This window comes from Amblyraja radiata, chromosome 1 (assembly GCF_010909765.2).
Source record: "Amblyraja radiata isolate CabotCenter1 chromosome 1, sAmbRad1.1.pri, whole genome shotgun sequence".
Lineage (NCBI taxonomy): Eukaryota > Metazoa > Chordata > Chondrichthyes > Rajiformes > Rajidae > Amblyraja > Amblyraja radiata.
In genome coordinates, this window is record NC_045956.1 from 102,778,110 (window position 1) to 102,802,881 (window position 24,772).

The following is a 24,772-nucleotide window of genomic DNA, read 5'->3' on the forward strand; positions in this document are numbered from 1 at the left end:
TGGAGCAGAATTAGGCCATCTGGCTCATCAAGTCCCACTCCACTATTCAATCATAGCTGATCTATCTCATCCCCCTAACCCCATTCACCTGCCTTCTCCCCATAACCTCAGACACCTGTACTAATCAAGAATCTATCTCTGCCTTAAATATATCCACTGACGGCCTCGACAGCCTTCTGTGACAAAGAATTCCACAGATTCACTACCCTCTGACTAAGGAAATTCCTCATCATCTCTTTCCTAAAAGAACGACCTTTAATTCTGAGGCTATGACCTCTAGTCCTAGACTCTTCCTCCAGTGGAAGCATCCTCTCCACATCCACTCTATCCAAGTCTTTCACTATTCTGTACGTTTCAATGAGGTCCCCCCTCATTGTTCTAAACACCAGCGAGTACAGGCCCTGTGCTGACAATCGTTCATCATATGTTAACCTATTAATTCCTGGGATCATTCTTGTAAACCTCCTCTGGACCCTCTCCAGAACCAACACATCCTTCCTCAGATATTGTGTCCAAAATTGCCATTAAAATTCCAAATGTGGCCTGACCAGCGCCTTATAGAGCTTCAACATTAGTTACTCCAGCATCCTGTGTCTATCTTCGGCAGCATCTGCAGTTCTAACAGCATCTGCAGTTCCTTCCTACACACACATCAGGAAGGTGAGTGCGAGCTAAAGGTACCAGAGAAGCTCCTCTAGTATCTTTGGTGCGAGCTGCTATCACGCGCCTGCGCGGAAGAAACGTCCTTGGGCCGACGCCCCTGCCGACACGTCACTACGGCAAGCACGTCATGCTCAGGCCGCCCGCCCGGCGGGGGTTGCGCAATTACGCGCGTGCGCGGAGGGATCGCCGTTGGGGCAGCAGCGGGTACGAGCACGAGCACGGGCACGGGCTTCGGTTGCGCTGAGGGTCGAGCAGCGTCACGCGGGTCAGCCTCTCTCCACCTCCTCCTCCTCCTCCTACTCCGGGGACTCTGCGCCGCCGCGCCGGCAGCAGGTAGGGTACCCGCCCGCCCGCCGCTCAGTTGCCGGGGTAACGATGGAACTTTCTAGAGCCGTGGTGGTCGCCGCTCGCCCGGTCTCTCACGTTGAAGGTTGAGGCTAGGCCCCGGCTCAGCCCCAGTCACTGGGAGTAGGCCCAGTGTGGTTGTCATTGTGCTCGGGTGTGCGGTGCGGTGCGGTGCATCCTCACGTCCCCGTCCATGTTTGTAGAGGCAAGGCCCAGTCACCCGGCCCTGCACGTTGTCCTGGGCCTGGGCCTGGGGTGGGATCACCGCCGCACTCAGCAAGGTGGTGAATGAAGTGCGTGCAGGTTGGCAGAGTCTTTAAAAGAAGTGTCATTGCTGAAAGTTGACTTGTTGTTTGTTATTTACGGGATCCCTCGGATTCACAAGATGCCCCCAGAGGATTGCACATCTGCAACACGCTGTTCACGAGAAGGGGGGATGGAAGTCGGGAAGACAGTCAAACATTTGACATTAGAAATGTGTTGGAAACCAGGATTGGGAGGCAGGGGTCATTTGATTTAAGGAAAGTAATTTGTGATAAATTTGCTCGAATTCTTTAAGGATGTAACGAAGTAGGTAGATAAAGGAGAATTAAAAGATGCAGTGTATTTGGATTTCCAGAAGGCATTGAGTAAGACAACACTGTAAAGGTTGTGATACAATATTTGAGTGTATGACAACAGTGATTGGGAGTAATATATTAGCAAAGATAAATGGAACATTTCAGATTGGCCATTAGTAACTAGTTGGGTGCCACATGGATCAATGCTGTGACACCAACTATTTGCATTGAAAACATGGAACGTATAGTGCAGGAACAGGCCCTGTGGCCCTTGATGCCTCTGCCAACCATGATGCCAGTCTAAACTTAATCCAACTTCCAAACTAACTATATGAGGTCCATATCCCTCTAATCCAAGTTGTTCGTGTGTAACTATCTCTTAAATGTTGGCTTCTCCTATTTCCTTCCCCCTGGCAGTGCTCTCCAGGTACCTACTGTGCTTTTAAAAAAAGACTCGCAAAAATCCTTAAATTTTTGCCCTCCCACCTTTTGACATTTCCAAGTCACGGTGGCGCAGCGGTAGAGTTGCTGCATTACAGCAAAATGCAGCGCCGGAGACCCGGGTTCGATCCCAACTACAGGCACTGTCTGTACGTTTTCCCCGTGATCTGCGTGGGTTTTCCCCCAGATCTTCGGTTTCCTCCCACATTCCAAAGACTTTTTGCTACCTTTGGACTCCTCTCGGAGGCCTGCATCAGACAACGGGGGTGACAGGTTTGTAGGTTACTTGTCTTGATTAATGTCTTGATAAATTAAAAAATTGTCTAGTATAAAATTGTCCAACTTCCAGTATAGTCCCTGGTGGACTCTTTGGAAGGTACAAGGTAAAAGCCTCTGGCTATCCATTCTATCTATCTATGCCTCTTCCAACAGGATGGCTTTGTTGACAACCTGTTGAAGATAGCTAAATTTGTTGTGAGACATTGCTGTATTTCTTCTCATTAGGCACCAGAATAAGGGGGGAGGGTATAGCTTCAGAATTTTGAATGAGATGAAAAGAACTTTCTGAGTTCGTGCAGATTGAGAAACTGCTTGTTCACTGTCATAAGCTTTAATGGCCAACATTCTAAAGAATTAATACAGTACATGTCCACCACTGAGCCCTGTGGCTGGGCATAGGGACTTCGGCCCAGCTGGTGCCGGTGGATGCATTCCTATAGCTAACTTCCGAGGCTGACTTTGCAGTGTGGTGTCTAGTCAGACCGTTTTGCTACCTTTGGACTCCTCTCGGAGGCCTGCATCAGACAACGGGGGTGACAGGTGTGCCCACCCTACCGCAATTTCGGCAATCTAGTTGACCCGGTAGTCTTGCCAGGAAACCAGCGCCTCGCCCCTGCGGGCCCTCAGTTCAGTTTAGTTAATTGTCACATGTACTGAGGTACAGGATTTCTGAGAGCAACTCGTTAACTGGCGCCTGGGGTGCCCCTGCAAGAAATGAAAGTTTTCCTGTAACTTTAATTTACATTTCATGTTTGCTTTATTTAAGTTTTTACAATCCATGGTGCTTTAGAGACCCAGCAGGGGTATAATTGGTAGGTCAGAGGTGTATTGTATCCTTATTACGTGACCTCTGTTGGTTTGGCAAAGCAGATAATATGGCAAGGCTATGGAAGCAAGGGGGCTGGAAAATCTTATGGTATTTAAGATTTCTTCAAAGGCAAAAAACAGGAAAAGCAGTTCTCTGTGTAGTGTTCTCTGTCAGGCCCTGTTGTGACTAGCACAATGAATTCACATCCGCCATCGTGTAAGATAAGTTTAATCTGCTATGACTGAAACTTCCAGAAGGTCACTTGACCTCAGTCATGAGGCACAGGTACATTTGCCAGCTTCTGCTTTTGGCCTCAAGGGGCACTGGCATTTACATTACATATTACATTACATATAGGGTGGTTGCACGAAAGGTCACTGGGTCATAGGGCTCGACGCACGGAGCCGCTAAATCCAACTGGAAGACATCCGTCACTTCCGGTATATGTTATTAATGCTAGAAACGCGTACTTACCTACCTGTTAAAAAACGCCAAAATGTTGAATTTATGCGCTGAAAAAAATTGTGGGAGTCAGGGTAAGTGTGAGAGACATGTACCCAACTTTAGAATTCCAAACGTGAAGCGAAATGAAGGTATAGAGAAGCGAGAACTGAAGGGACTACAGCAGCTAAAGTGCTTGGTAAACATTGAAAATATTGGGAATTATCGCGTTTGCTCACTGCATTTCATCAAGTAAGGCATTATTTGTGTTTTTTCTTGATTCCTTTGGCATCTAAAAATTCTCAGAAGTGATAAATCTGGCTGTAAATTTTTCTTCAGATGCGTTTTCATTTTGTATGTAAAAACCCACAAGAACCATGAGCGATTTAAAAAAAATTACAGCCAGATTAATCACTTCTGAAACTTTTTAGATGCCAAAGGAATCAAGAAAAAACACAAATAATGCCTTAGTTGATGAAATGCAGTGAGCAAACGGCCAATGTTTGCCAAGCACTCTGGCTGTTGTTGTCCCTTCAGCTCTTGTTTCTATCTACCGTCATTTCTCCTCACTTTTGGAATTCTGAAGTAGGCTAAATGTCTCACACGCTTATCCTGATTTCCATAATTATTCACAGCGCAAAAATTGACAATTTCAGCGGGTTTTAACGGGCCCGCTACGCTGGAAACAATGGTAAGTGCCTACCTGCAGTTCATCGCGTGTAATCCATTTGGAGTAGCGTAGCAACAGTACGGATCATGGGTCGTGACCCGACTGCCGTGAAACCTCCCTATACATCACAAATTCCATTCTAATACATTCAATGATAGTACATTACAGATACATCACACTCTGGCTACCAGGAGTTAAATGGGATTAGATGAAAGGAAAAGGGTTCTTCAGACAGATCCCTTGGATGGTGGGTCTCTCATATGAGAGATGAAACAGACCGCTTTTACTTGACTTTAGAAGAATGCTAAAAGCTCTTAATGAAGCATACAACATTTTTATGGGTCTTGACACGGATCAGAGTCTGAAGCATCACATGGTCTCAATGGTCAGCCATTGAGGACTGAAAAATTCTCTTCACCTGGAGGATAGTAAAGGGCCTGTCTTGGGTATCATTTGCGCCTCATTTACGCGTCATGTAGAAAATTGGTCGACGCGTGTGGGGTGCGTGAGTGACGCACGCATAGCGCATGGTGAGGTGTGGAATCGCATGTAGTGTACCAAAATCCTCGCATGCCACCTGCGTGACGTATCGCTTATGCACGCTGACGCATTGGCTACGCACGCTGTATCGCGTGGTGACGTACGGCTACGTCACCGTGCGTCAACGTCCGTAAACATGCATGCCGCGCGCCGCCCATACGCAGTCGGCCTGCCTTTTACGCGTCATGTAACCTCTAACCTCGTCCACACTAACATCTTCTGGGTTTCTTGCTAGCCTTTCTTGTTGTACTCCTGCCTGGCTGATCTGTAAGTATGAGGGCTACTGCTAACAGAAGTCTGTTGTTGCTGTAGCAATAAAATCTGTAGTTCTTCCATGATGGTCATGATGCAGAATAGGGAAGCAGGGTATTCTAATGACGTCACGTGCACCAGACGGCTGTGCTGACGCACGATGACGCGTGATTTGCGCGCGACCGTCGCGTGTCAATCACTACCGGACTGTCGCGCAAATGACGCCCAAGTGGGACAGGCCCTTAAGTCTTTGAGAATTCTTTGTTAAAATTGGCTGTGAATGCTCAGTCACTGAATATATTAAAGAAAGAGGTCAGTAGGCGTTTAAACATTATGGAATTGAGGGATATGAAATGAGTGCATGAAAGTAGCATTAAATTAAAAGAACACCTCTGATCTTATTGAATGGCAGAGAAGACATAAGGAACAAATGGCCTATTGTTGCTTCTCTTTCTTAATTCAAATGTTCCTAAAATAGGTAGCATAGTTACTAATCATGTGATGATACATTTGAAACTACACTGCTGGGTTCTAGATCCAGTTGTGCCAAATGGGAAATTGACTCAGGACAGATTAGCTGTGAAGCGTCAAGGAAGAAATATTGAGTAAAAGGAGAACAAAATATGAAAAATAGTTGAAATTGATATCAGCTATAATTTTTGCTTATTTGATAAAGTCCACAGCTCTTCTTTTGTTCAAGCAAACTAGATTAAGTATTGTGACCCTATGAATTCGATTACTCATTTCGTACTGTATAATAAAAAAATTAGTACTTCAATGAAAAATTACTAATTGCTTTGTCATTGTGACATTTTGAAATGTACACTGCACCTTGTTCATTTTCTGCTTTATTCTTATCTATGGAGTAAACAAAATAGAGTTATTGGCTGACGACCTGAATATTTACAACTTTATATATTTTATTTCAGATTTCCAGCATCTTGAATGTTTTGTATCTCTATCTCACAGTTCTGGCATTTTTTTTCTCTTGTTTTTATTTATCTCCTATTTGCATTTTCATGCATATCAGAACCATAGTCAGAAATAGCACAGAAACAGGCTTTGACCACTGGCTATCTGTTGACTGTCAAGTATTCATTTTTACACCAATCCTATTACAACCCATCTTGTTCTCCCCAAGTGGCCATGAAATTCCCCCGATTTTACCTGCCATCCACGTGCAACAGGCAATTTATATTTTGTCCAGTTTCCTCCATGTCCCATCAATCTGCATATTTTTGGGATGTGGAGGAAATCGGAGCTAGGCGAAAATCCATGTAGACATAGGGATAACATGCCGATTTTACACAAACTGGAAGTAAGGATTGAACCAAGATAGCTAAAGGCAGCTGAAATAATCAGCTGTGGAATAGCAGCTCCACTGGCTGTGCCATGTGCCACTCCATCACCTGTGTTTAACACACCTTCATCACTTGTCTCATTTGATGTCTCTTAATATTAACCTATATTCACATTATTCCCACAATTCTTTCTATCACCCGTCCCTGCAGCTAAAATAATTTTATTTTATCAGTTTTCTCAAATCTGTTGAAATGGGCTGATATGGTTAACTGTTGGTGTCTGATTCCCCCCCCCCCCCCACAATTTTTTTTAGCACTTTCTTAATACATTCCTGCTTTACAGAGTTGTTTGATATATGAAATGTGAGCATGATGATTTTTTAAGTGATAGTGAATTGAATATACTATGTAGTATTCTCTTGTGCACATGTATAGCAGCCTGCACAAAAAGTGGTGATTTTTGAACTTTATCTTAGTGATAAACTTCCCTTCAACAATGTCATACAGGTCATCCGTTCTTGAAAACTATTCCGAACCCAAACAGTGCATAAGTCAGAAATGTAAATAAAAACATAGGGCAAACAAGGGCAACGTAGTTAAACCAAGATATTTATTTCAACCATTCAAGAATTGTCACAATTGACAAATTCATACCACTGGTCTCCCAATTGCTTGTTCACATGCACAGGCTATATATACAGTGCCCTCCATAATGTTAGGGACAAAGACCCATCATTTATTTATTTACCTCTGTGCTCCACAATTTGAGATTTGTAATAGAAATAAATCACATGTGGTTAAAGTGCACATTGTCAGATTTTATTAAAGGCCATTTTTATACATTTTGGTTTCACCATGTAGAAATTATAGCTGTGTTTATACATAGTTCCCCCATTTCAGGGCACCATAATGTTTGGGACACATCGCTTCACAGGTGTTTGTAATTGCTCAGGTGTGTTTAATTGCCTCCTTCATGCAGGCATAAGAGAGCTCTCAGCACCTAGTCTTTCCTCCAGTCTTTCCATCACCTTTGGAAACTTTTATTGATGTTTATCAACATGAGGACCAAAGTTAAGTCAATGAAAGTCAAAGAAGTAGCAATGTTACAAAATTTTGAGATTTAAAAAATCAAGTCTGTAATTTATCCCATCAGATAAAGCATAAAAAGAAGTTTAATTTGACACCTAATTCACTTTCATAGCTCATGTATTTAAAAGGTTATGGCTATTTTCATACTCTGAAATTAGCATCTTGTTCCCTATTGATTTTCTATGGACGTAACAAAAAAGCTGTGATCGTGGACAGTCAAAAGCCCATAACTTTCTTAAAAATTAAGAGAACTGAATGAAATTTTCAGTTATCATAGATTGAACCATTCTGAAACAAATATAAAATAATCTTACTTGGATGACCTGAAATTAAAGCATATAATTAGTTAGTTACCCAAGTGTAGCTAATTTCAAACTTCAATTACTAGATCTAAACATCTATCCATTTCTTAATAAATGATTAACATTTTTAAATAGCCTAAGTGTGCAAATAATATTCATAAATAATTCACAATAAAACATGATTTTTAAATCTCATTTACATTAATTTATAGGCCAAATGGAAGGAATTTAGTGTTCAATTGCTGTAAATTAAAGTCCATTTTAAATCAGCTTTCTAGTGGGATCCTGTGCCCTCAAATGCCCAGAAAAATACTGCGGGATATAATGGGGCCAAAATGAGCTACTCGCAATATTAAACTTTGTATAAAGGGATCTTAAGAAGCCCTTTTTAATATAAAAATAAGCTACATACCTTCTGTGGTTTGCTCTATGAGACCCTGACGGCTGTCGGTGGTCGCGGGTTTAGAGATTGATTTTTAAACTACTATAACTATTATCCAAGGCCTTTAAAACTAATAATAGCTTTTGCGACGGGGTCTTCCAGCGATTTTTCGTTAATAATTAACAAGGCTGAACATCTTCGATTTGAACAGCCTAGAGAAAATCGCGTTTTAAACCCGCCCCCCTCTAAACGGCGCCAAAATCGCGCACACCCGCAGCGACAGATTTTCAGCGACGCTTCAGGTAGGCTTTGCAACATACCTAAAAGAAGCCATTATGAGACTGAGAAACAAGAATAAAACTGTTAGAGACATCAGCCAAATCTTAGGCTTACCAAAATCAACTGTTTGGAACATAATTGAGAGCACTGGTGAGCTTACTAATCGCAAAGGGACTGGCAGGCCAAGGAAGACCTCCACAGCTGATGACTGAAGAATTCTCTCTATAACAAAGAAAAATCCCCAAACACCTGTCCGACAGATCAGAAACACTCTTCAGGAGTCAGGTGTGGATTTGTCAATGACCACTATCTGCAGAAGACTTCATGAGCAGAAATACAGAGGCTACACTGCAAGATGCAAACCACTGGTTAGCTGCAAAAATAGGCTGGCCAGGTTACAGTTTGCCAAGAAGTACTTAAAAGAGCAACCACAGTTCTGGAAAAAGGTCTTGTGGACAGATGAGACGAAGATTAACTTATATTAGAGCAAGAGCAAAGTATGGAGCAGAGAAGAAACTGCCCATGATCCAAAGCATACCACCTCATCTGTGAAACACGGTGGTGGGGGTGTTATGGCCTGGGCATGTATGGCTGCTAAGGTACTGGCTCACTTATCTTTATTGATGATACAACTGCTGATGGTAGTAGCATAATGAATTCTGAAGTGTAAAGACACATCCTATCTGCTCAAGTTCAAACAAATACCTCAATTTTATTGACCGGCAGTTAATTCTACAGCAAGATAATGATCCCAAACATACTGTTAAAGCAACAAAGGAGTTTTTCAAAGCTAAATAATGGTCAATTCTTGAGTGGCCAAGTCAATCACCTGATCTGAACACAATTGAGCAAGCTTTTTATATGCTGAAAAGAAAACTGAAGGGGACTAACCCCCAAAATGAGCATAAGCTAAAGATGGCTGCAATACAGGCCTGTCAGGCTGCAATACAGGCCTGTCAGAGCATCACCGGAGAGGACACCCAGCAACTGGTGATGTCCATGCATTGCAGACTTCATGCGGTCATTACATTCAAAGGATATGCAACAAAATACTAAACATGACTAGTTTCATTTACATTACATTGCTGTGTCCCAAACATTATGGTGCCCTGAAATGGGGGGGGGGGGGGGGGGGGGGGGGGGGGGCTATGTATAAATACTGCTGTCATTTCTACATGGTGAAACCAATATGTATAAAAATGGCCTTTATTAAAATCTGACTATGTGCACTTTAACCCGCATGTGATTTTTTTCCTATTGCAAATCTCAAATTGTGGAGTACAGAGGCAAATAAATAAATGACGGGTCTTTGTCCCAAACATTATGGAGGGCACTGTAAGGCGAGGAGCCAACCTGTACATAATAAGTATGTTTCTTTTTGATGGATCTACTACCAATTTTGACATGCTCGTCAGTCTGTTCCCAATTCTAAATGGCAAGGCTCTCTGGCTTTCTGCAACATTCTTTCTATCTTGAGCTGGTTGATGGAGAGCAAATGTTGCACCTGAACTAACTTTTCAAAAAAGCCTTGATTTTGGTCTAAGTTATGTTTTTATGCTTTGTTAGCTGCTATATTTCAATAGTTAATGTTCAGAAACATTGAAAATGTAATTAGTGAAATAAATTTACAAATGATATAACACAGAATGATATTTAACTAAACTGTTGTTCCCCTTGATCCTGAGGAAAACAGACATTAGATTTAAATTAATCATGCATGTAAATCATAAGATGAAATGACCACAGAATTGATATCATGTGAGCTAGCTTGTTTTATAAAATTATTAGACTTCATTGTTATAGAGCAAACATTATTTTCAAAAAGTGCATTGCTCACTTTCCTGCTGTTATGTTTCTTCACTCAAATATTAAAGTCTTTAGTTCCATTAAATGATAATTTAGGCGAGTTATCTTAAATCAATTAGCTTGGCGGCATAGTAGCACAGCTGGTAGAGCTTCTCCCTCAGCTCCAGAGAATTTTGTTCGACCTTGACCTCGGGTGCTGTCTGTCTGTTCTACCTGTGACAGCATGGATTTCCTCCATGTGCCTCAGATTCCTCTCTCATCCCAAAGACCTGTAGGTTAAAAGGTTAACTGGCTTCTGTAAAATTGCTCTTTATTAAATTGCCCTTAATGCACAGGAAGTGGATGAGAAAGTGCGATAATAAAAAAAGACGCACAATGCTGGAGTAACTCAGTAGGTCAAGCAGCATCGGGACACTTGTCCTGGGCCTCCTCCATGCTCCATTGCCAGAGTGATGCTACACGCAAAGTGGTGGAACTACACCTCATACTGGGTCGCTTACAACCCAATGGTATGAATATTGCATTTTCTAACATTAGATAACTACCTCTCTTGTGCCCCACCTGGACTTTCAGCTATTTCTCCCACTTCCCTTCCATCTGCATTCCTTTCTCTAGCTTCACAATTTGCAACTTCAATTATTTTCTCACACCTGTCTTTTCATCTCTGGGCTGGGTCCTTCATCTGCCTATCAAAAAAAGCCCCCCACCCGTGGCAACCTATTACCTGCCTTACTTTGTCTTGCCCCTTCACTCTTCCAGCTTTTTTCCTCCCCCTACAATCAAATAAGGGTCCCGACCTGAGACGTCACTTTTCCATGTTCTTCTGAGATGCTGCTTGACCTGCTGAGTTACCTGTGCTCTGTCTCTTTATTGTAAACCTGCATCTGAAATTCCTTGTATCTTCCTGGATAACAAAACTAGTATGAATGGGTGATGAATGGTCGGTGTGAACTCAAATTGCTGAAGGGCCTGTATCCATGCTGTATCTCTAAACTAAACCCTCATTCTTCAGCATCTGGAATTCCTTGTTTTTCTCTTTTAGGACATGTTTGATTAACTAACATTTTGTTTCTCTTCTAGCATTATTTTGGTATGGCAGACTCGACAAGAAATGGCCCTCAGGGCGGTATCTTGGTGAGTACAACAAAATACTCTTGGTTCATGGCCAGTTTCCGATACAGCTGAGTATCTAGTTTTAATCTGACTGTATTTATCTAATCTGACTGAATTTAATCTGATATAAATAATCTGCCGGAAATAGCAGGGGACCGGGGGTCAAATGAGATGGAGGAACTGAGTGAAATCCAGGTTAGCCTGGAAGTGGTGTTAGGTAAATTGAATGGATTAAAGGCCGATAAATTCCCAGGGCCAGATAGGCTGCATCCCAGAGTGCTTAAGGAAGTAGCCCCAGAAATAGTGGATGCATTAGTAATAATTTTTCAAAACTCTTTAGATTCTGGAGTAGTTCCTGAGGATTGGAGGGTAGTTAATGTAACCCCACTTTTTAAAAAGGGAGGGAGAGAGAAAACGGGGAATTTCAGACCAGTTAGTCTAACATCGGTAGTGGGGAAAATGCTAGAGTCAGTTATTAAAGATGGGATAGCAGCACATTTGGAAAGTGGTGAAATCATTGGACAAAGTCAGCATGGATTTATGAAAGGTAAATCATGTCTGACAAATCTTATAGAATTTATCGAGGATGTAACGAGTAGAGTGGAGAGAACCAGTGGGTGTGTTATATCTGGACTTTCAGAAGGCTTTCGACAAGGTCCCACATAAGAGATTAGTATGCAAACTTAAAGCACACGGTATTGGGGGTTCGGTATTGATGTGGATACAGAACTGGCTGGCAGACAGGAAGCAAAGAGTAGGAGTAAACGGGTCCTTTTCAGAATGGCAGGCAGTGACTAGTGGGGTACCGAAAGGCTCGGTGCTGGGACCCCAGCTATTTACAATATATATTAATGAATTGGACGAGGGAATTGAATGCAACATCTCCAAGTTTGCGGATGACACGAAGCTGGGGGGCAGTGTTAGCTGTGAGGAGGATGCTAGGAGGCTGCAAGGTGACTTGGATAGGTTGCGTGAGTGGGAAAATGCATGGCAGATGCAGTATAATGTGGAGAAATGTGAGGTTATCCACTTTGGTGGCAAAATCTGGAAAGTAGATTATTATCTGAATAGTGGCTGAATTAGGAAAAGGGGAGATGCAACGAGACCTGGGTGTCATGGTACACCAGTCATTGAAAGTAGTCATGCAGGTGCAGCAGGCAGTGAAGAAAGTGAATGGTATGTTAGCATTCATAGCAAAAGGATTTGAGTATAGGAGCAGGGAGGTTCTACTGCAGTTATACAGGGCCTTGGTGAGACCACACCTGGAGTATTGCATACAGTTTTGGTCTCCTAATCTGAGGAAAGACATTCTTGCCATAGAGGGAGTACAGATAAGGTTCACCAGACTGATTCCTGGGATGGCTGGACTTTCATATGAAGAAAAACTGGATAGACTCGGCTTGTACTTGCTAGAATTTAGAAGATTGAGGGGGGATCTTATAGAAACTTACAAAATTCTTAAGGGTTGGACAGGCTAGATGCAGGAAGATTGTTCCCAATGTTGGGGAAGTCCAGAACAAGGGGTCACAGTTTAAGGATAAGGGGGAAGTCATTTAGGACCGAGATGAGAAAAACATTTTTCACACAGGTGAATCTGTGGAATTCTCTGCCACAGAAAGTAGTTGAGGCCAGTTCATTGGCTATATTTAAGAGGGAATTAGATGTGGCCCTTGTGGCTAAAGGGATGGAGAGAAGGCAGGTACAGGATACTGAGTTGGATGATCAGCCATGATCATATTGAATGGCGGTGCAGGCTCGATGGGCCGAATGGCCTACTCCTGCACCTATTTTCTATGTTTCTATGTTTTTATATTTCATAAATGCTTCATGTACTGGACTTTAAAATAAATGACGACTATTTTTATCTGACTAAGATTTATCTGTGCATTATCAGTGCGATCACCTGAACATCTCCACTAAGAGCTGCCATATTTTTTCAATGCCATTAGATTATTTTTTTTGCTCGCTTGATTGCAATCAGGAAATTATAATGATGGATGTGTTACTGGCTGTTAAGAGGGTTGGATTAATCAGTTGGAACAAGTATTCATGCTGCAATAGAAGTTTGAAAAATTCAGATTCTGAACTTGATGTAAGCAATATAAATGCAACGGCTCAACTAAATCACATCTATAGTATCAATGTTTCTTTTTTATTGAATAAGGAGATGATTTTTAAATATTTTAACGTAGTTTTTAAACACCTAGAACATAGAAAAGTACAGCACAGAAACAGGCTGTTTGGCACACAATGTCTGTGCTGAATATGATACCAAGTTAAACTAATCTCATCTGCCTGCACATAATCAGATCCCTCCATTCCCTGCATATCAATGTGCCTATCTAAAAGCCTCTTACTGTTTGCACCTTCCACCCTCCATGTAAAAAAAGAACTTTGCCCCTTTTTTGGGGGTAGGGTATTGACATGGTTAGAGAACTGGTTGGCAGACAGGAAGCAAAGAGTAGGAATTAATGGGTCCTTTTCAGATTGGCAGGCAGTGACAAGTGGGGTGCTGCAAGGCTCGGTGCTGGGACCCCAGTTGTTTACAAATTATATTAACGATTTATACGAGGAAATTAAATGTAACATCTCCAAGTTTACGGATGACACAAAGCTGGATGGCAATGTGAGCTGGGAGGAGGATGCTATGAAGCTGTAGGGTGACTTGGATAGGTTGGATGAGTGGGCAGAAGCATGGCAGATGCAGTATAATGTGGATAAATATGAGGTTACCACTGTGGTGGCAAGAATAGGAAGGCAGATTATTATCTGAACGATGTCAGATTAGGAGAAAGGGAGGTGCAATGTGTTCTAGGTGTGCTTGTACATAAGTCACTGAAAGTAAGCATGCAGTGAAGAAAGTCAATGGCATGTTGGCCTTCATTGCGAGAGGATTTGAGTTTAGGAGCAAGGAAGTCCTACTGCAGTTGTACAATATGCTGGTGAGACCGCACCTGGAGTATTGTGTGCAATTTTGGTCTCCTAATTTGAGGAAGGACACTATTGCTATTGAGGGAGTGCAGCGGAGGTTCACCAGGTTATTTCCCGGGATGGCAGGACTGACATATGATGAAAGAATGGGTCGACTGGGCTTGTATTTGCTGGAATTTAGAAGGATGAGGGGATCTTATAGAAACATATAAAATTCTTAGAGCATTGGACAGGGTAGATGCAGGAAAGATTTCCCGATGTTGGGGGAGTCCAGAATCAGGGGTCACAACTTACCAATAAGAGGTAGGCCATTTATGACTGAGATGATGAAAACCCTTTTCACCCAGAGTGTTGTGAATCTGTAGAATTCTCTGCCACAAAAGGCAGTGGAGGCCAATTCACTGGATGTTTTCAAGAGAGAGTTAGATTTAGCTCTTAGGGCTAAGGGAATCAAGGGATACAGGGGGAAAAGGCAGAATGAGGTACTGATTTTGAATGATCAGCCAGGATCATATTGAATAGCTGGCTCGTAGGGCCGAATGGCCTAATCTACCTATTTTCTATGTTTCTACCCCTGCACATCTCCTTTAAACTTTGTCCCTTCTACCTGAAAGCTATGCCCTCAAATCTTTGACACTTCCACCCTGGGGAAAAAAAGGTTTTGACTGTCCACCCTATCTATGCCTCTCAAATGTTATAAACTTGTACCTGTCCTTCTTTCAGAGAAAATAATCCAAGTTTGGATAGAGAATTTGCTTCATGTAAGGAAGCAGAGGGTGATGCTGGAGTATCGTTTTTCAGGCTGGAGGCCTGGGACTAATAATGTGCCTCAGTGATCGGTGCTGGGTCCATTTTTTTTTTTTAATCAATAATTTGGATGAAAATGTAGAAAGTACGATTAGTGATTTAGCAGAAGACACTAAAGTGGGTGGTATAAATAGAAGTCAAACCAGGGCAGGACTTACACAGTGAATGGCAGGAAGTGTTATAGAGCAGAGGGATCCGGAAGGGCATGTACATAATTCCTTGAAATTGGCATTGCAAGTCGATTGGGTGGTCAAGAAAGCTTTTGGTACACAGGTTTTCAGCAGTCAGTGTATTAAGTATAGAAGTTGGAATGTTATGTTACAATTGTACAATACATTGGTGAGGCTGAATTTGGAGTCTTGTTAAAGTTTATGTTTCTTTGCTATAGGAAGGATGCTGTTAAGCTAGAAAGAGTGCAGAGAAGATTTATAAGGATTTTGCCAGGTTTGGCCGGGTGTTCAGCTATTGGGAAAGTTTGGGTAGGCTAGGACTATTCCTTGGAGCACAGGAGGATAATGGGTGACCTTAGAGGTGTATAAGATCATGAGGGGAATAGATTTAAGAATATTTTGTCATATGTCCCAAAATGGAATAATGAAATCCTTACTTGCACAAGCAGCACAACTGATTTGTAAACTTAGTACTCTGTAAACCCCATAATAAAGAAAGAAAAAGTTCAGTGTATAAATGTAAAAAAAACAATAAGTCTATATTAGTTTGGAGCCTATTTGGGGGTTGTAATGTTTAATAGCCTGATGGTTGTAGGGAAAAAGCTGCTCCTAAGCTTACAGTTTTCAGACTTTGATACGTTCCCAGTGGCAGGAGTGAAATGAGAGCATGACCTGGGTGGTGTGAGTCTCTGATGCTGGCTACCTTTTTGAGGCAGCAACTCTTGTAGGCACCTTTGATCATCAAGAGGTTAATATCTGTGATGGACTGGGCAGTGTTTCCCATTTTTTTTTGCAATCTTTGTTTCTGGTTGTTCAGATTTTCCAGAGTGAATGCACATAGTTTTTTACCCAGTTGGGGAATCAAAAACCAGAGGACATAGGATTAAAGTGAGAGTGGAAGAATTTAATAAGAAATTAGAGTATTGTGCAGTTTTCTGGTCGCCCAATTACAGGAAGGATGTGGATTCTTTGGAGAGGGTGAAAAAGAGGAATACCAGAATGCTGCCTAGATTAGAGGGTATTAGCTATAGAAATTGAGAACAACTTTCGCACACAGGGTATGTGGAAGGAGCTTACAGAGGAAGTTGTTGAGGCAGGTACTATGACAACATTTAAAATACACTTGGGCAAGTACAGGGATAGGAAAGGGTTATAGGGCTAAGGGCCAAATACAGGCAGGTGGGACATCTTGGGCATCTTGGACCACATGGGCAATATAGGGCATCTTGGACGACATGGGCAAGTTGGACCAAAGGCCCTGCTTCCGTGCTACATGATTCTGACTGACTGCTTATAGCTAATACCCTCTGATCTAGGCAGCATTTTGGTATACCTCTTTTTCACCCTCTCCAAAGACTCCACATCCTTCCTGTAATTGGGCGACCAGAAAACTGCACACAATACTCCAAATGTAGTTGAATTAATGTCCTATAAAGTTGCATCATGACTTCCTGACACTTGTACTCAATACCCCGACTGATGAAGGCAAGCATACCATGTCTCTTCTTTACCATTGTTTATTTGAGTTGCCACTTTCAGGGAACTCTGGGCAATAGACAATAGGTGCTGGAATAGACCATTCGGCCCTTCGAGCCAGCACCGATCAACCACAATCAGTACCCTGTTCTTGCCTTCTCCCAATATCCCTTGATCTTTAAGAACTCTATCTAACTCTCTTGAAAGCATCCAGAGATTCGGCCTCCACTGCCTTTTGAGGCAGAGAATTCCACAGATTCACAACTCTCTGGGTGAAAAAGGTTTTCCTCATCTCCGTTCTAAATGGCCTACCCCTTATTCTTAAATGTGGCCCCTGGTTACATATATCACACAATTTGCAGTAGTAGTGTGACACAAGAAGCATCTCTGGATAGATGGAATGGGTGACAAAAGGTCTCGATCCAAAACGTCACCCATTCCTTCTATCCAGACATGCAGCCTGTCCCGCTGAGATACTCAAGCATTTTGTGTCTATCTTCTGTGTAAACCAGCATTTGCAGTTCCTTCCTGTAGTAGTAGTGTGATACATGTCCCTACTAGTTACTGAATCAATTGGAACTAGATCACTGAATCAAAGTATGTATCAAAGTATCAAGGGGGTGAGTAACCTTATGGTAATGATCATTATTTGTTTAGAGATGGCATAATATGGAAAAGGTGATAGACAAAATAAGAATGTAGATTATAAATTGAAATAAAACAGTTTTCATTTTATTTTTTCCACAACAGTGACATAAATGCTGTATACCTTTAAGCCCCATAGTAATTACTGCATAATTTCCCAGGCCTAATTTCTGGTTCCTTCTTCCAAACTGATGATAAATGAGAGAAATACATTAGTCTTTGTTTTACAACCATGAATCGTAAAATGAAAATTATATTTCAGGATTAAAAACTCAATTGAATGCCATATGCATTCCCACACTTAAATTGTTCTGTTATTGTCTACTGTTCAATAAAACAAGAAGTCTACATTGACTCTTAAAATTGGTTAACAATAAAACTATTGTGGGAAATAGCATAATCCTCTGAATTAACCATGAGTTTCTGCTATTGATGCTTATGCGTGCACATTCAAGTTCCCATCCAAGTTCATAAATCAGTTTGTTTTCATGTCAGGGATGTTAAAATTGATTTGAGTGCAAGCGTAAAGGATTTATTTGAATTGATCTATTTGATTCATGACAATCCAAATTATCTGTTCTATTTCATGAATATTATTACTGTGGTTTAATTTTCTATTTGTTAATGCTCCTGTGATACTTTTTCGTGATTTAAATGGTGTTTGGAAGTGATTATTACTTTTTGACTTTATTAATTCCTGAGAGTTTTTGGCCCATCTCCTAGTGTTTGATTGCCAATCAAATGCAATTGTTGAAACAATAATATATAAATTTGTGTTTTGGAATATGTATGAATTTTCCAAATATTGCAGGTATTTTCTGTTAATAGTGTTAGCCACTATCCTCATATAAGAACTTATTTTGTTATTTAAAAAAAAATAATGAACCTGTAAAATCCTGTGGGGATTTTATGGAGTTAGAATGTCGTTGCCTTCTGTCCACTTTCCAAACGTCCCTTTGCCTGCAAGCAACCTACTTCGATCCACTTCTACAAGTTCCTTTCTAATAATTTTGTTAGATGTTGGTTTTGATTGGGATTTTGGCATATTTGTATTTGATAATACTTCATAATTACAAATCTCTTTCATTTTCAGCAATACATGATGGGTAACAAACTGGAGGCTGCCATGTGGCTTTCTCGGATTTTCACAATTTATTGTTCCATCTTGTTCATATTTCCTTTTATGGGGTAAGTATCATTTCTTAAATTGATTGAATTAGTTTTCACATTGAAGGAAAATGTCTTACTCGTATTGAAAAATGCTTGTGATGCATCATCATTTTAGTGCAGTTATCTTTGATATAGCAATGCATTTTTATAAATACACCATACTATACACCAGTCTAAAGGCCATGAATGTTAGTTCAGTGGACACAAAATGTTGGAGTAACTCAGCAGGTCAGGCAGCATCTCTGGAGAGAAGGAATGGGTGTCTACCTTCGATTTAAACCAGCATCTGCAGTTCTTTCGTACAAATGTTAGTACAGTGTTTTATGGAAGCATTTTGTGGAGTAAATAAAATGGTGGCTTATTCAAATGATAATATGATAGTGTGGAATGATATATATTTGGTTGTTTATAGGATATTGTTTATTTAAATAGGTTGGACATAGCATTAACATTTCAAGGTTATGAATTGCACCTGTACTAATCTCTATTCTAATTTTTTTTTAAATAATGAACCTGTAAAATCCTGTGGGGATTTTATGGAGTTAGAATGTAGTTGCCTTCTGTCCACTTTCCAAACGTCCCTTTGCCTGCAAGCAACCTACTTCGATCCACTTCTACAAGTTCCTTTCTAATACCATCAAAGTTGGCCTAGCACCAATTTAGAACTTTAACTTGAGGACCAGTCCTGCCCTTGTGCACAAATATTTTAAAGTTAATAGAGCAGTGGTTGCTGGACCTCAGTCACTTGCTTTACCCATTCACCAAGAGTAGGTCAAGCTTTGCTCTCTTCCTTGTAGGGCCCTTCACGTATTGCATGAGGACACGTTCCTGAACACACTTTACAAATTCCACCCCATTTAAGCTCTTGGCACGATTGCAATCTCCGTCTATACTGGAAAAGTTATAGCTACCCTATTAATTTTGTGATCTCTTGGCCTATTTGTTGCTCTAATTCCTGCACCTCTAACCTTTGGATGATCCTTCAACAATGGCATCTCTGAATACTGTTCAGTTTAGCTTTATGTCATGTGTACCGAGGTACAGTGAAAAACTTTTGTTGCGTGCTATCCAGTCAGCAGAAAGACAATACATGATTACAATCAAGCCATTTACAGTGTATAAAAAAACATCATGTATGTGTACATGATAAGGGAATAACGTTTAGTGCAAGGTAAAGCCAGTAAAGTCCGAGCAAGGATATCTGAGGGTCACCAAGGAGGTAGATAGTAGTTCAGCATTGCTCTCTGGTTGTGGTAGGATGATTCAGTTGCTACTTCTGCGGTGTTCTCCTTAATCAATAAAGCAACCCCCTTCTCCTTTATACCCACCTCTATCTCACCTGTAGCCCCTGTACCCTTGAACATTAGGTGCCAATCTGTCTCTCCCTTAGCCAGGCTTCTGTAAAAGCTGTAACATTCCAGTTGCATGTACACATCCATGCCCTCAGTTCATTAGCCTTGCTGTCAGACCTTGCTTTGAAATAAATGCAGTTTTATCTAACCGATTTTTCTCAATCCTTGCCTTACTCCTACCTATCCTGTCTACTGAACATGATGTCACTAGCTTCTGTACCGACTTCTAGCCTTCCACCTGCCTCACTACTGCATCAGATCCTGTTCCCCTGTCAATCTAGTTTAAAGCCTTCCGAGTAGCACATGCAAACCTGCCTGTCAGGATAGAGGTCCCCAACCAGTTCAAGTGCAACACATTTCTCTTGTATAGGTTACCAGAAGAGATCTCAATGACTCAAAAAATCCAAATTCCCTACCCCTGTACTCCTCAGCCACTCATTCATCCATCCCTCCCTCACTAGCATGTGGCATGGGGCATAATCCAGAGATTACTACCCTTGGTCCTACTTTTCAACCTTTTGCCTAACTCCCGAAAGCCACTGTGCAGGACCTCATCTGTTTTCCTACCTATGTAATTTGTGTCAATGTGCACAATGACCCGGATGCTCATCCTTTTCCTACAGAATTATCTGCAGCCACTCCGAGACATCCTAAACCCAAACATCAGGGAGTCAACACACCATTCTGTAGTCCTTTTTGCGGCCACAGAGTCTCCTATTTGTCCCCTAAATAACGGTTCCCCTACTTGTATATTTCCATCTGACCATCCTATCCTGCTGTGCTTCAGAGTTACACCTGGTGCCACATACCTGACAGCTGCTGCTGCTCTCCTCTGAACGCTCATCCTCCCTTTAGCAGCATCCAAAAGGGTATACTTGTTTTCGAGGAGAATGTCCTTGGGGGATGCCTGCACTCACTACCTACTTATTTTTCCATCTATTTTTCTGTATGCACTTTTGGTATGACCACCTCATTGTAACTCCCATATATGATGCTCAGTCTTCTTGATGATCTTGAGGCCATTCAGCTACAGTCAATCAGGAGCTGCAGCTGGATGCACTTCCCATAGGTGTAGTCCTTGGGGACACTGGAAGTTTACCTGACTTTGCATCCTACAGGAGAAGTTTATCGAGCTAGCTGCATCCCGACTGCACTTAGACTAAAGAAGAAAGTTACAAAAAAAAGACCATACTGTATCTTGCCATCATCCTCTGCTCAGCCTTCTCGCCAAAGACTTTGACCATAAAACGTCAGTCTTCTGATTATGATGCTTATGTTTTAAATTGCAAAGTGTAAGGTTCCTGATTTCTAGTGAGAAAGTTAACTTTCATGACGAAGACCCTACCCTTGAAAAGGCAATGACAAGTTGCCATTCCTGATTTCTGATGAGTATTTCTTGAAGTGTAGGTTAAATGATTATAGAATGATAGTTGTATTAAGTAGACTTTTGTATTACCCCAAAATGAGTTTCAGACTCGCACAAGGTATTAAAACTATCAGTAAGAAAAAAGAGCAGCAAAAGCTGGTCTATACCAAAGATTGACACAAATTGCTTGAGTAACTCACCAGGTCAGGCAGCATCTCTAGAGAAAATGGATAGGTGACGTTTCAGGTCAGTACCCTTAGAACCAAAATGTAATTTATCCAGTTTGTGTCTTATCAGTATCCCCACAACAATTTGCGTACAGTAGATACATTTGATAACTGAACCATTGCAAACCATTGTCTTCAAGAAAATTTGGTAAAAAATTTCAAAGGTTTTGTGTTTCTAAATAGTGCATAAATTTTGAAGATTGCTTAAATTATTAAAGTGGGTAATGATATTGCAAAATATATTTATTGAAAGCTGGTCCTTTGCTTTACAGGTTATATGAAGCTGCCAATTTTTACCAACGTGCTTTGCTGGCAAATGCCCTTACGAGTGCACTTCGATTGCATCAACGTTTACCTCACTTCCAATTGAGCCGTGCTTTTCTGAATCAGGCCCTGCTAGAGGACAGCTGCCACTATCTCCTTTTCTCATTAATCTTTGTCAACTCTTATCCAGTTACAAGTATCCTTTAAATATTGACTGCATTAAAGTGGAGTTGAAACACTGCCATAAAATACAAAAAATTTAAATGTACACAACTGATCTTCCTGTTTGTACTCTTGTTATTTAAATTTACAATTGAACGTTTTTATAGCGAGTCCCTAAGACGCTCATTTGCTGTGTAAGTATGGAAATAAGTTATTGCTCACTTCAAGTTGTCTGTAAGATATTTGTCCTTATGCCAAGTAGATTTTTCCACAAGACCAATATTTGCACCTGATGTGATCCTGGGAACTAAATTCCTGCTGATATCGCTTTCAGGTGGCGCAACTAGTAGAGCTGCTGCCTCACAGCTCCTGAGTCCCGGATTTAATCCTGACCTCGGGTGTGTGGAGTTTCCACGTTCTCTTTGGGACCAAGTGGGTGTCCTCAGGGTGCTTCGGTTTCCTCCCACATCCCCAAAATGTGCAGTTTTGTAGGTTAAATGCCTCTGTATATTGCCCTTAGTGTATAAGGAGTGGATGAGAAAGTGCGATAACATAGAACTAGTGTGAACAGGTGATCGATGGTCAGCATGGACCCGGTGGGCTAAAGCATCTGGTTTCCTGCTGCATCTCTTAATCTCATTCAATTAATCCTTCATTTGGGGTCGTACAATATTTTGATGGGAGCCTCTTTGTTTAGGAGTTTTGGGAAGTTTCAAGATTAAGGTAGGAGTTTCAAGGAATATTCGTCAGAGACTAGGATCTAAGAGCAGGAGTCTGGGCTCTTGTTTTGAGGGAAGACTTAGGACAGTGTCTTTGGACATGTGCATTGAACAGGGAAGTTGAGTATGGGGAGGTGAGAGGACCTGAGGAGGAATTGTATGGAGGGGTAGGCAAGTTTTATGGGTTGCAAGGTGTGTGGGGAAAAATGTCATTTCTTTTTGAAATTGAAAAATATTTGTGCATCTTCAACTTCTGTTGATCACATGTTAGAAAATTCGGCAATGGCTGTGCTATAGATTATACAATCATTAGTTCATTTAATTTGCTTTGCATAGGATTGGGTGTAGAAAGTGGTTCTATAATAGATTGGACCAGAAGTAATCTTTTGTTCCATAATGCTTTGCGATTCCATGAAAGAGGTGAAAGATGATTGAAAATGCCAATGTATTATTTTTGCAGTGAAGTTTCTGGATGTATCAGCAGTATTATTAGTTTTAAATTTATAGATCCATTAATATAAATTTTTGGTTTCTGACTAGTGAATTTTTTTTCCTTAACTTTCTCCTCAGTGAGTATTTTTCCAGTGTTTCTATTTTCTCTGTTACATGCTACAGCCTATACAAAGAAAATTTTGGATGTAAGTATTGTTTCGTAACCAAACACCTTTCTGTGTGCTATTGAGGTGAATAGTGCAGACATTTTGTTAGTATAAAACATGTTTCAGCTCTTTGTAGTACATACTTCAAAAACTGTTCAAATAGTTCTGTGGGTTCCATTTTCCAGATTGAAACAGAAAGCTGAAGGGGGCATTGTCCATAGCACCATGAAATAACTTTGCTACCAGTCTCTAATCTGGCTGATTTAGAGTCAGTCATACAACATGGAAACAAGCCCGTCAGCTCAACCCTTTAATGCCACATAGGATATCCATTTAAGCCAGTCCCATTTGCCCATATTTGATCCATGTATCTCAAAATCTTTTTTGGTGTTGAATATTTTGAGGATTTAGCAGTGGAAAACATAAGCCTTTCTTATAATCATATCTTGGAGTTTGGTGACATTCCTTTAAACAAAATTTCCAAAGAAAATGTTACTTGGCAAATGCAAAGAATACTATTAAATTCCAACTCCAATCAGTCCAAGAGCTATGTAAGACCTCCTCCCACAAGTCCAGATCTACTTTTGGAACTCCACATTTGTGCAGTTATTTCTTCAGTTGTGGTGTATCAAACAACAGACACGCCCCAACTAAAATAAAGGTTATGTACTGTAAATTCTTACATAAGTCAGGTTTCATGCAGGTCAGGATCACCTTAAAACTTGGTAGAAACAAAGAACTGCAGATGCTGGTTAATGCCCAGAAGGACACAGTGCTGGAGTAACTCGGCAATCAATCTGGAGAAGGGTCCTGACCTAAAAGGGCCATGTTCTCCATAGATGCTGCCTGGCCCGCTAAGTCACTCCAGCACCTTATGTCGTTTCATCTTAAAACTAGGCGCTGGTCAGCACCAGCGAGCTCATCTTCATCAGCTATCGCACCGTCCAGTTGACACAGCTGTTGTTGCGGCTCACTTTGTAGCCCCTGGCCAACAGCACTTTCATCGGGTTACTCTCACCAATAGAACACGCTCGGTCACCGAGGGGCTCCTTCCCAAGGGTATTGTAGACAGTGAAGATGGTTATCAAAAATTCTAGAAGGATCATGATCGGCTGGGCAATTGGGCTGAGGAATGGCTAATGGAGTTTACTGCAGCCAAGTGTGTATTTTGACAAGTCAAACCAGAGTGGGACCTTCACAATGAATGACAGGGCCCTTTAGTGTTGTAGAGCAGAGATATTGTGGTATCACAGGTAGATGGGGTGTTAAATAAGGTCTTTGATATATCAATATCTGATTATAGAAGTTGGGGTGTTGGGTTGCTGAGGCTGCATTTGGAGTATTGTGTTTGGTTTTGATCATTCTGCTATAAGAAGGAAGTCATTAAGCTGGAAAGAGTGCAGAGAAGATTTACGAAGTTGTTGCCAGGACTTGAGGGCCTGACCTATAGGGGGGAGAAGTTTGGCAGGCTAGGCCTTTATTCGTAAGACCGTAAGAGGCTGGATGGTGATCTAGTAGTGTACAAAATCATGGGGGGGATACGTATGGTGAATGCTCAGACTTTTTTTTACCCCGAATAGGGGAACGAGAAATAGACGGCATTGGATTAAGGT

At 41.3% G+C, this 24,772-nt stretch overlaps 1 protein-coding gene across 1 annotated transcript in view; it reads left to right on the top strand.

The window, feature by feature from the left end:
- Window positions 1-822: 822 nt before the first annotated feature.
- tmem33 (transmembrane protein 33) overlaps window positions 823-24,772 on the top strand; it is a 34,298-nt gene continuing 10,348 nt past the window's right edge. The window contains exons 1-5 of the mRNA XM_033027829.1: window positions 823-996; window positions 11,239-11,292; window positions 18,394-18,488; window positions 21,688-21,875; window positions 23,131-23,198. Coding sequence (XP_032883720.1) covers window positions 11,251-11,292; window positions 18,394-18,488; window positions 21,688-21,875; window positions 23,131-23,198 — 393 coding nt within the window. The 5' untranslated portion in view covers window positions 823-996; window positions 11,239-11,250. The remainder of the gene's footprint in view (window positions 997-11,238; window positions 11,293-18,393; window positions 18,489-21,687; window positions 21,876-23,130; window positions 23,199-24,772) is intronic.